The sequence below is a fragment of the Pollicipes pollicipes genome, unplaced genomic scaffold (genome assembly GCF_011947565.3).
Source record: "Pollicipes pollicipes isolate AB1234 unplaced genomic scaffold, Ppol_2.1 Scaffold_7261;HRSCAF=8764_pilon_pilon_pilon, whole genome shotgun sequence".
NCBI classification, from domain to species: domain Eukaryota; kingdom Metazoa; phylum Arthropoda; class Thecostraca; order Pollicipedomorpha; family Pollicipedidae; genus Pollicipes; species Pollicipes pollicipes.
This window is the reverse complement of record NW_023597054.1, coordinates 12998432-13010860: the sequence shown is the minus strand read 5'-3', so window position 1 is coordinate 13010860 and position 12429 is coordinate 12998432. Positions and strand designations below refer to the sequence as shown.

General features: G+C 52.6%; 1 protein-coding gene and 1 long non-coding RNA gene across 2 annotated transcripts; both read left to right on the top strand.

The window, feature by feature from the left end:
- Positions 1–1033: 1033 nt before the first annotated feature.
- On the top strand, positions 1034–4162 carry LOC119111764 (uncharacterized). The gene is made up of 3 exons (XR_005095605.1): positions 1034–1161; positions 2313–2438; positions 4077–4162. It is a non-coding gene; the product is annotated as an uncharacterized LOC119111764 (long non-coding RNA).
- Positions 4163–4248: 86 nt separating this feature from the next.
- On the top strand, positions 4249–5959 carry LOC119112915 (uncharacterized). The gene is made up of 2 exons (XM_037237220.1): positions 4249–4837; positions 5566–5959. The coding sequence occupies exons 1-2, from the start codon at positions 4310–4312 to the stop codon at positions 5908–5910; spliced, it is 873 nt and encodes a 290-aa protein (XP_037093115.1). The 5' UTR covers positions 4249–4309; the 3' UTR covers positions 5911–5959.
- The last annotated feature ends 6470 nt before the right edge of the window (positions 5960–12429 follow it).

Below are 12429 nucleotides of genomic sequence, written 5' to 3'. Positions count from 1 at the left end.
CTTGCAATATATTTGACAAGCATAATTACTTGACTATTATCCAATCTATCATCACGCTGATGAACTGCAGCCATGCAGTGTGTTGGCTCCAGCAGGTTGTAACCAATGGTTAGGGCGACCAGACTTTTTGAAAAGCAGTATCTTTGATGCCGCATGAGACCGGTAGTGTTTACCCAGAAACACCGGATTAGTGTCATGCTATCGTGTCATCATCATTGTCATCATGAGTTACGGAAAAGGCGTGCAACATTCATCGCAAGTAGGCAAGCATGTTCGAGATGCTATAAGATGGTAGATGGCAATCCAGAAATGATTTCGGGTCTCGCCGTTAAAACTATCCCTCTGCTAAAGCAAGAGCACCGTCTATTGTGTCCATTTTTGATGTAACATGCTTTTGGTGCTAGTCATAATGCAAAATCGCAGTCCCCGATAGCAAAGGTTCCTTTTCTCATGTCTGGCTTAACTGCCCGAATCTGTAAGTGCTGTAAGTGCTGGTCGGGTCAGAGATGGTACGCTTCCGTGGGATGGCCGCGGTCGTGACACATTTTGTATTAGTGCTGAGCCCGGTCCACTGCCCCACCACTCAGCGTAGAGCCAGCTGCGGGTCAGGTCGGCCATAGTCCGTTCGTTCCCAGTTGTCTTCAGTTGTCTGCACATAAGCCGTACATGCGATGACCTCGGCAGTTTATGTGCGCGTCCGCACGCGCTCTTCCCCTCCACTATGGAGTGTCGAGTCCGGGAGACCACGGCCGCCATGTGTTCAGTGACGACTCAGCGTGGTGGATGGCCGACTACTTCGGGAGGTGAACGGACGGAGTTTCGAGCCCGGGGCTACACGCGCAGAGGCGCCGCCAGGTACGTGATCCTTGGAGGCGCTGGATCCACAACCGAGGGAATCAAAAACCAGTGTCACGAAGCAATGAGCGGCATAGTTGCTCGGGCTGAAGCTTACAGTCCACTCCGGCCGCCTGGGAATGCCTCTGGTGGCCGGCCCGCGCGCTCGGGCGTAATATTGGCCTAGGCCTGTCGAGGGGTAGCGGGCGTGGTGCGGTACAGTGGGAAAAACATCGGCGGCATCAGCTCACCCAGGTACCGGAGATGCCCTGTGCTGTCAGCCAACCTGATGGAAAGCTGTTCTTCTGTGTCTGCAGCATGACGAAGGTTAGTGCGGCACCTTGACGTGCTTCCTCACAAGGTTGCTGCAGGTAAGGGCTCGCGGCGGGGTGTGTTGCGTTTTACTTGGATTGCTATATGATTAGCGTAGTTACTATCACTCGCAACGAAAACCGTATATCCCATGTTTGAAACCGACCACCTCTCCGCCGTGAGAGAGGTAGTTCGGTGAAGTTTCGCCAGTTGGCAGTCGGTCCAATAAATCGGAACTGCAACTTAATTTGTTTAAAAACCGTACCTTGTGAGCAGCTGCATCGGAAGCTGCTTAGCTTAAGCGGTACATTTGATTCATTTGTCATTGACTTATACAAGTGAAACTAAAACTTATGCCATGCTTGAATGGCATGGTCAAGCATACGGGCTGAACACGTGGAAGCCGAAACCAAGGCGGTGGCATGTACTTAACCATGTGGAGACAAAACCGTGCTGAACTCGGGGCTCGTTCAAAACTATATGAAGTCCGTTTCTGGAATATTTACTTCGTTTTATGCACATAAATAGGATAAATACTAATGGGAATCACTGTATGTTACGGTTAAACTTGTTTATACGATGGTAAGGCCTTTAACACAAAATCCGTATTTCCCAGCTCATGCTTGACGATGTGATTTACGTATGGTATAAGTCGTGCTTTCGATTCACGAAACAGGCTGCAGATAGGGCAACGTACCAACTATGAAGCTTTTTCAACTACAGGGCAGCACTGATAAAGTCAGATGCATATTTTGCTTGAAGGGCCTAATGCAAATAATTGAAGAGTATATATACAATTACATGTTTAATACTTTGAGCAAAACACCAATGTTACGTTCGCATAGCTGCGTCCAGGCGTTTTTAAGTATGTGGCAAAGGCCCAAACATACCCTAACGCTCACATGAGTACACCTAAGTAGGGGAAGCGCTTGCAGCCGTACACAATGCAAATCATTACCAACAACGATTAACGAATGTGTACCTAAAGTCTACTATACCTACCGCACCGTATATGCCGTACCTGCCAAGTGTGTACCTACCGTATATACCGTGCGAACAATACCGATGCGAGAGGAGTAGGCATAATCTGTTCCTCTGAATGCGGAATTCTCGTGTCAAATTGCGTCATTATGGCATTTGAAGTGAACCCATGTCTATGTTTGCAGGTGCGAAGATGACACAGCGCGACTGCGAATGGCTATACTGTCATCGGAGCTGCTGCGGCTTTCGAATGCAGCGACGTTTCATCACGACAGTGGTGGTCCTCCTGACATGTACTGCGCTGTACCTTCGTGAGTATCCGCGTATTTAAATTAACGTTGTCAAATACTTTGTCCCGTAAATGTACAGTCGATCTGGTCCTCCATCTACGTAAAGGGATGCTCACGCATACCTATGTGACAAGGAAAACTGCCAGTTTCAGTCAGAACCAGGATTATATGATGGTCCGTAATCATGCACTCAACTCCAGTGCACTGTAAAACACAACAAATCTAGAGTAAAACATAACGACATTTCTGTTTTTATTTTAATTAGTTTGGTGTGACGCTAATCATAGGTCGCTCAACGCCCAACTGCTTTAACAATGTGATGCAATCAGAGCAAGAATCGCATGCCGATTGTATTTTTGACATGTGCTGGCACTGCGAGCCCGTATACGTGTCCAAGTCCACGCGTGCGGCTCCCGAAATCATATGCCCCTAGATCTCAAGGGTGGGCCCAGGAACCAGCAGCTTCCATGCTCATGGGATAATGATGCTTATCGCATGTTCCACCAGACGTGAAGCGCCTGAACGCGCGAAACCTAACTTAATACCCCAGTATATGTATTACACAGCTTATTGTAGATTAGGGGGCAAGGTAGTATACTGCATGCAACGACAACGTAAGATTTTCCAGGCCCCGAACCGCGGCTGGGAGGAGATAGCTCGTTTGCAGCAGGGTCAAGCTCATGGCTTTTGCGATGACCTTAGTGTATAATCGCCATTTTGAAGGCCTGCCGAAAATTGTTTGATTTTTGAGCAGACCAACTGACTGTGTATTTCAAATTGGTTTTGTTTGAGCACAGGCAGAAAGCCTTGACGTGTGCACGTTTTTTAATGAACATTAGTGACGTTTGGCAACGTATATATGAAAAGACGCCGACACAAATCATAGTTGTCTTGTTGACTGTATCCGCCCTACGGCTCGTTAAGGCAGAGGATTAGTCATCGGAAAGTATATAAACAGACATGACTTGGAAAAACGGCTTTTCACCGTATTTTTCCCACGTTCCCACACCTTGAACAAAATGCATATAAGTACACTGAACCGTTGCTGTTGCATATCTAATTATAGCCTCCAGCGATATGAAACGCATAAATAAACTTGCGTCTCCAATAACCACGTCTCTTAGTCAGTCCCAACCGCGGAACTGTTGATTGCGGTAGCACAGATGTGTTGTGAAATAAAGTTTATAGTTTTCGCTCATATGATCAAAGAAGGCCAAAAAAGGAAACTTATTATGTTTCACTTTACAGTGCTTTCACCACACGGAGTCAGCTTCAGCCCTAGAGTTCCACGGAGGCAGGAAATTGAAATATTATAACTATCTTTTTTGACCTTTTTCAACTGATGAGTAAAGGTCATTTACTATATTCCAATTAATTTAAATTGTGCCCTAAAAACAATGTCCCAGTTACAACCACAGGCACATATCTAATTGTTTCAGGGTGTTGGCACAAGCTACCCAACTTTCTTGTTCATAGAACTTTATCATCTTCAACAGCTCATCGCGCCGAACCAGGCGCTGCAAACACTTTTAATGAGACATTCCCCGTCCCCCACTCCCCCGTCCATGCTCTTGCTGAGCCCGGAGCACAGTGCATGTCTCCAGCCGCACTCGTGCCCGCGGCACATGGTCCGACCATCACCACCACTCCCTCCGGCAGACTTCGTCGCGCCAAACCGCTCGCGCGCGGCGGGGCCGGCTCCCGACGGCTGTGCTGCCGTCTACCGGCTGACGGTGGCACTACAGAGTGAAGGCGAGCCGGCGGCTGTGGCCGCTGATCCGGCGCTGTGCCGCCCGCCGCGGCCGGGCCGGGCGGCGCTCGAGACCTGCCTGCGGCGGCGGCGACGGCGCCAACGGCGGCCCACTTCGGTTCTCCTGCTAGGCGACTCGCGCATGCGCTTCCTCTACCAAAGTCTCGGAGAGGGCTGCAACGTCTCGACGCCGGTGCCCGAGCGCCCCGGAGAGCGGGGGAACACGACGGGGATGGACGAGCGCACGCGGCCGGAGCGCTGGTGTGCCCGCGACCCGCGCTGGTGTCCGCTCAGGGCCGCATCGCCGCTCCTCGCGCTGCGGTTCACGTGGCAGCCGTTCCTCAGCGCCCACGCCGTGCGGACGGTCACGGACACGGCGGTGACGTGCGAGCGCGAGCCAGCCCGCTGTCCGCACCTGGTGTTCCTGGACGCCGGCCTCTGGTACTCGTACGCCATACGGCCCGACCTCGGCGGGCCGGAGTCACAGAGGGCGCTGCTGTTCCGGCAGCAGCTGGAGGACGCTGCGGATGCGATCCGCCGGCTCGCCCGGTGCACGCGGGTCGTGTGGCGACTCGACGAACGCGTCTTGTTCGATTTGTTCGAAAAGGATCGTCAGGGGATACCGCTGCTGCTCGCGCTGCACGCGCTCGTGTACGAGCTCAAGTCTCAGGTGAGCGGCCGATGACCTGCGCGGAGCGGCCGGCAAGCTGCTTAAGTCTCATTGCGAACGAAACTGGAGACCAGGCATGTGCCGCAGTCTCAAAACAGGTGTCAGAATACTGGCTTGGCAATCTTGCATCTCAGGTTCCAATGAGGTCGGGCTGCGCGTCTTGCCCTGATTTAACCAACTATTGCTGCATTCAACCTTTTCGGCATTCCAATGGAAAATGCATAAGCGAGGTGTCTGAATTGTTATGACCAATATCTAACTAGCACTCTTTTTCAATAATCTGGTCAATATTATGTAAAAATGCGAGACACTCTAACTCCGCCATTTTTCTCGACTGAAATGACTCGGTGTTGCGAGGCCCAACGCCAGTCAAATCAAACGGTGCTTCTCGAAAATCTGCGCGCAAACGCCAAATATCACTGCTTCTCTGCCAACTAAGTTGAAGGGAAAGACATATTCTCATATCCTGCTAAGGGATATTTGTTAAAAAACGATGGTCCCCATGAGCCCATGCTCTGACGTCGTCTGCATAGCGATGGCAATCACACCCGTGTCGCTGCGCTCCTCCCACGCCGCTAGAGGCGTCTGGCTGCTTTTATAACTACTCCGTCTCTCAGATGTTATCTAGAGGTTTTCTCAGGTTGCGCATCCTCCGATCATACCAGGAGGGCTGCCATGCCGCGTCTCCGGTAGGCCGCTGCTGACCGACACGTCCCGCCGGGCCGCAGGTACCGTCCCTGACGGTCTGGTCGTCCGGCCTTCCCGTCAGCACGGTGTTCGCGCGCCGGCTGTGCTTCCCCATCCGGGACGCCCCTTGGCCGTGGAGCCCCGAGCACGCCCAGCGCTTCCACGCCGAGTGCGGCGACGCCATCCACGGCAGCGCCAAGATGCGCCGCCGCTACCTGGACACAGTGCTGGCCGACCTGTGCACGGACGACCAGGTGGCAGCACCGGACGATCGGCCGCTGGCAAAGATGGCGCTAGGGGACGACGGCGGCGCCGCGCCGTCGTCAAGGCCATCTGCACCGATGTGCTGCGGTGCGTTTCGCTCCGATGATGCTGAGTTGACTTGATTACAGAGTTGTAAATAATATATGAATAAATAATAACTGAAGCTTGGAATTCCGTGGGAAGCTACTGGAATTGAAGCAAACAAGACAAAGTGCACGGCTTGCCGTGTCGACGTTCTTTGAAATCGATGGGGCGAGTGCGAGTGTGTGAGCATCAGCGAGTATGATGCCCTCACGCAGAAGAGATGAAACGTGCGGATTGTGCTCCACGTTGCATTTCTACAGGCCGCGGCGAACGATTTCTGTCCCTGAGTTATCCCTGCATCTAGATGGCCTTCGGCCTGGTGACTGACCGCTATTACACTGCTGCAATTTTTCTCACCGGTTTTACTCGGGCTCATGCAAGTGGGCCTGCAGCCCGTGATAACTATTCAACAAAATGGCCAAGTCTTTCCGCAAATTACACCGGGTGCGAAAGACAGGGACGATACTTAACGAATGATGGTGGCCGAGCATTCCGCTAGGCTTGACGCACGTGTCAACGTGCCTTGGTTCGGGCACGCGGCGGGAGACGAGCTTGGGGGACTCTCAAATAAGCAGTCACATGGTGCGATGAACAAAAGCGTTGCCTCGATGCTGCCATATTTATATTGAAGCTCAAAAACCACCAAGTGGACAAATACCACGTGGATGCTTCTTCTATAAAGTAAATGGAAATGAAAATGCAAATAAAACTCGAATATCCTAATCATACATGAGGTTATATACATTTCTTGGTGGGGGGGGGGGGGGGGGGGCTACAGATGCACGCACACTGCATGTATTTGTAGCAGCCACAGGAAACTTGGCGACGTTCGTAAAATTTTCCGAAATGAACCCCGTGTACCTTTCATTTGATAAAACTGCTGTCATGCCGTTTTTGCTCTCCTTAGGCGTAGACCGTCTGCAGGTAATTCGGGCTTCAACAAAGCCCCGGCAACCGAAGCAAACGAGGCAACACATGACGCACGGGCAATCCCTCGGCTCAAGCTCAGCCTCGACTTATGGGATGCTAGAAGTTGTTGAAATAACTGGTGGTGACCACGCGTTAGAATCATCCAACATTGGCGAGCGAGTTTTTGGACATTTCATCATTCCTGTACCTTATGTAACTACTAGCCACTGAGCAAGCAAAAGCATTGCATTTGTTTGGTCCTCGTAATTCTTGGCAAACTGGAGTGACGCACGGGAGAAGTATTGGACTAAATGCGATGAATGTTGCCTGGGGCTAGAAGCCCATTCCAACATTCCATCTTTCTGCAGTCGGCTGGTGGGGTATAACTTCTGTCCAGTGAGTAACCCACACTTATTCGACCTTTGTTAGATGCATTAAAATAAACAGAAGGCCAGCTATCCCAAGAGGTTAAACTAGTGGTGTAGTTTCACTACATGTGCATGGGCGGGGGATCACATAACACTGAAAAGCGAAACATCCCACCGCCAAGATAACCAACAAATGGGTTTCTCTCCGGCTTTGATCCAATTTCTCCTCAAAGTCTGTTGCTGGAGTCCGAGTTGCGGCGTCTGAAGCCCTCCACCAAATGAATAGGAAACTTAAATATATATATATATATATATATATATATATAATAATCATGAATAATAAAAAAATAGGAAACACCGGGTTAAAACAGCTAGCGAGAACAAACGTCGGTGGCCGCGAAACCAAACATCAAGAAAAACATTCGTCGAAACGAGGACATTGCCTCACAGAGCGGGCGCATTCGCATGTTCACTAATGCTGTGCGAGCACGGTCTTCTTTGCCAAAGTCAAACTGTGACGAGCATGACTATCATATGCATTTAACGAACAACGTTGGTTGCAGTTCAGCGAATTCTTGACAAACGTGCGTACGTAAGGCAATTGTATCTATCGCAGACGCACACACGGGCATCTCCGTATGCAAATGTTCAGAACCGGTTGTAATGTAGATGTTAGTAAACGCTAATGTGCGCATGCGTAAATCTGATCTCATGCATACGTTCATAAACGCGGTTGCTCGTGACTGCAAATGTTCTCATTGAACTTGCCCGCAAACATTGGTGTTTGTAGTTGTAAATGTTCTTAATGCGATGACTGTAAATTAATGTATTCACGTGAGTGAAAATCTTAGTATTGCAGTTTGTAATAGGACATTTTCGTAGTCGCAGATGTCCGTGGGTGTAAATGTTCGCATCGCAACTCTTTGCACCGCAGTGGTGCGCATATGCTTGTGTTTAAATTGCAGATGTTCGAGAAGCTTAATCTGTTCGCATCGCAGATGCTCGCACGGCGTAATCTATTCGTATGGCCAATGTTCGCCCATGAACACATTTATGCGGTATACTCTCACAACGCAAAAAATAAAATGTGTATCAAAATTGACGCAAAATCTTGTGAGCTAAGGACGTGCGGACCCCTGGTAGTCCTCATATGCTGCATGAATGACAATATCATTGTGAGCTTGTGACTGGCTATGCATGAAGTTATACAGGGCCAACTGACTTGCGAGGGCGTACAGGTTGTCTCGGCCTGGCAAGGCTTTGGCAACACGAAATCTAAGCATGTAATTAGAGACTGTGCCTATCTGTCTATCAGGTGGGTGCACATTATATTTTCGTCAGCGAAATTCAATATTCGTTCGCTATTCGCGTTTATGAGCATTTACGGTTCCAACGACTGCGCTGCGTACATTAGTATCGACCAACAACAGCGGTAAGAATATTCGTACTTACAAACATCTGTGATTACGAACCTCGGCGAAAGGGACATGTTACCGGACGTGCATTGGTCACTACGAACATCTGCGATGGGAATGGCTGCAACTAGTTCATAAGCGGTTGCGAACGTATCCGCTTGCGGACATCTACGCTTGTGCGTTTTCCCGCGAACCTGTGCCTTTTGTACATCTTCTGCACGTGCATTTGTCCTGCTTGCCAAGTCAAGCGCCTCTTGGCGAGAAGGTAATGTAAAACGGTAGGCGAAAAAGGGCAGTTCGTTTGCTCGGATTCGGGGAATTGTCTTTGGCTAGCCCAACGGTGGTATACACGCGGCAAGTGGCGTGCGCGAGCGGCCCTAGCTGACCAGCATTGGTCAGCTGGACCAGTCCCATCAAACACAGTGGTGGTGTGCGCAGGAGCAGATCCGGGGGGGGGGGGGGGGGGCGCGGGACCATGCCCACTTGGGTGCCCGAAGGATCCCATAGGGTCCGAAGAGACCCGGTAGCCGGCCGGACAGACGAAGGTTTTTTAAAGGTGTTTCACGTTGCCCTTGATTTCGTTACATTTGCTCGGAGGGCCCGCGCTATTGTCAGGGCCCTTTCTGCTGTCATGCCGGGGCACTTTCGTCAATCAGAGGCCTTCCACGGATTCTTCCCGTCGTCCAAAAGGCTCTGTACGGCATAGCTGGTGCCCCACATGCTAAACGGCCGGGGTATTCTAGGCTGCTCACGGGCCCTTCTCGTTGGTTTCTGTTAATCTACCGATACACTCGCGATATGTTCATGAGTCCTCTACATTGGTCTAGCGCCCTTCACGTCGTCTGCCACTTGCGGAGTGCTATACGCTCTCGGTCGGGAAGCCTATTTGTTAGCCCTGCTCGCACACCCTCGATCATTCGGAGGCCCTCCAAGTTGGGTCTCTTTACGAAATCCTGGATCCACCCCTGGGCGCTGTCCCTGGCTCCAGCCTCATCAGCTGATTCTACCCCTGCGTTTCGAGCCCGGGCCGCTGCCAGCTGACTCGCGCCATCGTCGGCCAAGCCGCGCCCCTGGCGGCAGCCGGCGGAGTTATAGCACGGCAGCCGATCGCTCCGCCAGTCGATTTCTGTCCGCCGCGCCGGGTGGGGCCCACGCGCCGCCGCTCCGTCACTGCCCGCACTTGTGGCCCCATCGGCCCGACGTCGCCGACCGCCTGCTTACACGGGTAAGATCGCCTCGACCGACAGGCCCTGCGTCGTGTGCGGGGACGGCTGGTGCCTGAGCTTTGGCGGACACGGCGATCTGGGGTGGGGCGGGGCAGGGTAATTGGGGCGAGGCCGCGCTGCCGTGCCTTCCCGCCCTGCCGTGTCTCCGCGGCCCGTCGCTGGGCCGCAGTACCGGCTCGTCGTCTCGCCTCGCCTCGTCTCGTCCGCGCTCCGCTGGTCTTCGTCCCGTCCCCGAGCCGCCGACTGCGCTCCGCAAGCCGCGATGAGGTACGGGACCACCTGGCGCGGCGCCACCAGCAGCCGGGGCCGGCGGCCCCACGCACATTCCTCCCGCGCCGCACACCACGGCGCTTCCGGTTCGGCCAGACGGCCGGGTGGGCGGGCGGAGCAGCCGCCTGCGGGGCAGAACGGCACGAAACGCACTCGGCACTCGCCATTGGCACGGCAGAATACAGCCACGTGCACTTGACGTGTTTGTTTTTCCAGCTGAGGCAGAGAGCGAACGGTTCTCTGGGGGTGCGCTATTCTTCAGTCATGAGTCATGTCTGTCCGGAGAAGTTAGCACGATTCTCAGAAAGAATGGTCGCTGTATGAATGAGTTTTGCGGATTCATCAGCCGGAAAGCGTAGGTGATGCCATGTGGTGGGACCATCGTAACATTTCTAGAAATAACACCTACAGAACAGCCTGGGATATCAAGTGATGAAAAAGTAGCCTGCCCGTTGCGTGTCGCTGTGTAAGGGTTATGGAAGTGGACCTATCTTGTGGGCTTGTAAGGCTAGAGTGTTCCGCAATTGTGTGAACCATCCTGAAAATCATTCAGTACAGTTCACAGCACTTCCTTTCCTAAGGCCTAAGCCCCTCTAGTTTCTGAGCTACATGCCCGAAGAGGTGTGCGGACTTTTTCGCGCATGCTATTTCGAGGTCACCCAGGTATCCATGACGCCATAATGCCGCCATTCAAATCCTGCCGTTTCATTGGACATGCAGCGATTAAGGCCAAGTGTAATCGTCGAGTCGTTCATATCTGGCGTTCGTGAGCAGATTTCCAGATATATCACCGTCAAACGGCTCCCGACCAATATTGCGCAAATTACGGGGACACAATGCAAACAATGACATCTTGGTCACACTTATTGATAGAGAAATTGTGTTCTCTAAAACAGTCTTTTCCACTTTAAAGTATACCAGCAGTTAAAATTGAGTTTATTTAATCACCTTTTATGCTTGTTTCAATATCTTCAAATGTGTATCATTTACTTGAAGGTAAATCCGACGCACATACAACTGGTCGGATATTTGGGTCTTAAGACATTTTTGAATGCAGCGTTGAAGGCCGTGATGCGAAAAATAATGGGTGTATATGATATATCCCGCGCTTCCTATCCTTTCCTCCCTGCGTTTTTCACTCTGACGGCATGGATATTGTCAACGGGTGGGGGACCGTGATCGACAGGGATGGGGTCATGCCAATCTGACGGCAGGGATGGGGTCATGCCAATCTGACGGCATGGATGGGGTCATGCCAATCTGACGGCAGGGATGGGGTCGTGCCAATCTGACGGCAGGGATGGGGTCATGCCAATCTGACGGCAGGGATGGGGTCGTGCCAATCTGACGGCAGGGATGGGGTCGTGCCAATCTGACGGCAGGGATGGGGTCGTGCCAATCTGACGGCAGGGATGGGGTCGTGCCAATCTGACGGCAGGGATGGGGTCGTGCCAATCTGACGGCAGGGATGGGGTCGTGCCAATCTGACGGCAGGGATGGGGTCATGCTCTCCGCCGGAGCAAAGGGGTTCCACTAGATAGTGGGCAGTTTTGCGGGCATTCGATCCAAATTCGCAGAAGTTTGGAGAACGTTAACCATTGGCCCCCGTGAACGATATTCTGCCTACGAGCATGTCTGGCGGGAGGTGGCCCCGGTTCAGCACCTCCCTCCCTCATCTCTGAGCGTGTGGGCGCCGCGACTGGGCGGCGGCCTTGCACGTTTTGGCCAGAGGGCGATCGTGCAGCGCTGGTCTCGGAATGGGGTCCGCCGCTCCCGTCTCTGCCCATTCTGCCGCGCCCTTGGACCACGCGTCGCGCCATGACGTGCCCCGACCTCCGTCTGACCTGCCGTGAGGCAGTGCCGCGTCCCTGGCCTGCGCCTGGCTGGGCCGCCCCGTGAGATCGCCTCGACGGGACCGCGGTTGCATGCCGCACGCGACACGAGCATTGAACCTGGCGGCAGGCCGGCCGGCCGGCCTGCCCGCGCCGTTGGCCACGCCCCCTGGCACCGCGTGATCGTCCGACCCGATGACGTCACGTACAAATGGGCCGCAGCCGGGCGCGGCGCGGGTGGGGACCTGAAAGCCGCGGGACCTTCGCGGCTTTTATGTCAGGGCGTTATTTCATTACTGCGGCAGCCATTCATATGTTAAAGGGTACAAACATACGGGAAATACACGACAGACCTCAATTGCTGATAAAAGCGTCAATGCGTATTGCATGTGTGGGTCTTAGCACTTTATGCAGCCATTAATATCCGGATACCTGGACAGTCTTCCGGTTTAGGGATCCATGACAGAAAATCGTATGTGGTGTCGCTGGGAAACCACCGGACGCATTCAATCAAATACGCGTACTAGAGGGATGTAA

What these genes read in the sequence shown, in the direction of transcription:
- LOC119112915 (XM_037237220.1), top strand. Translation starts at nt 4,310, where the DNA reads ATGCGCTTCCTCTACCAAAGTCTCGGAGAGGGCTGCAACGTCTCGACG. An exon ending in TGTACGAGCTCAAGTCTCAG is followed by an intron (nt 4,838 to 5,565) that starts GTGAGCGGCCGA and finishes GCCGGGCCGCAG; the next exon opens with GTACCGTCCCTGACGGTCTG.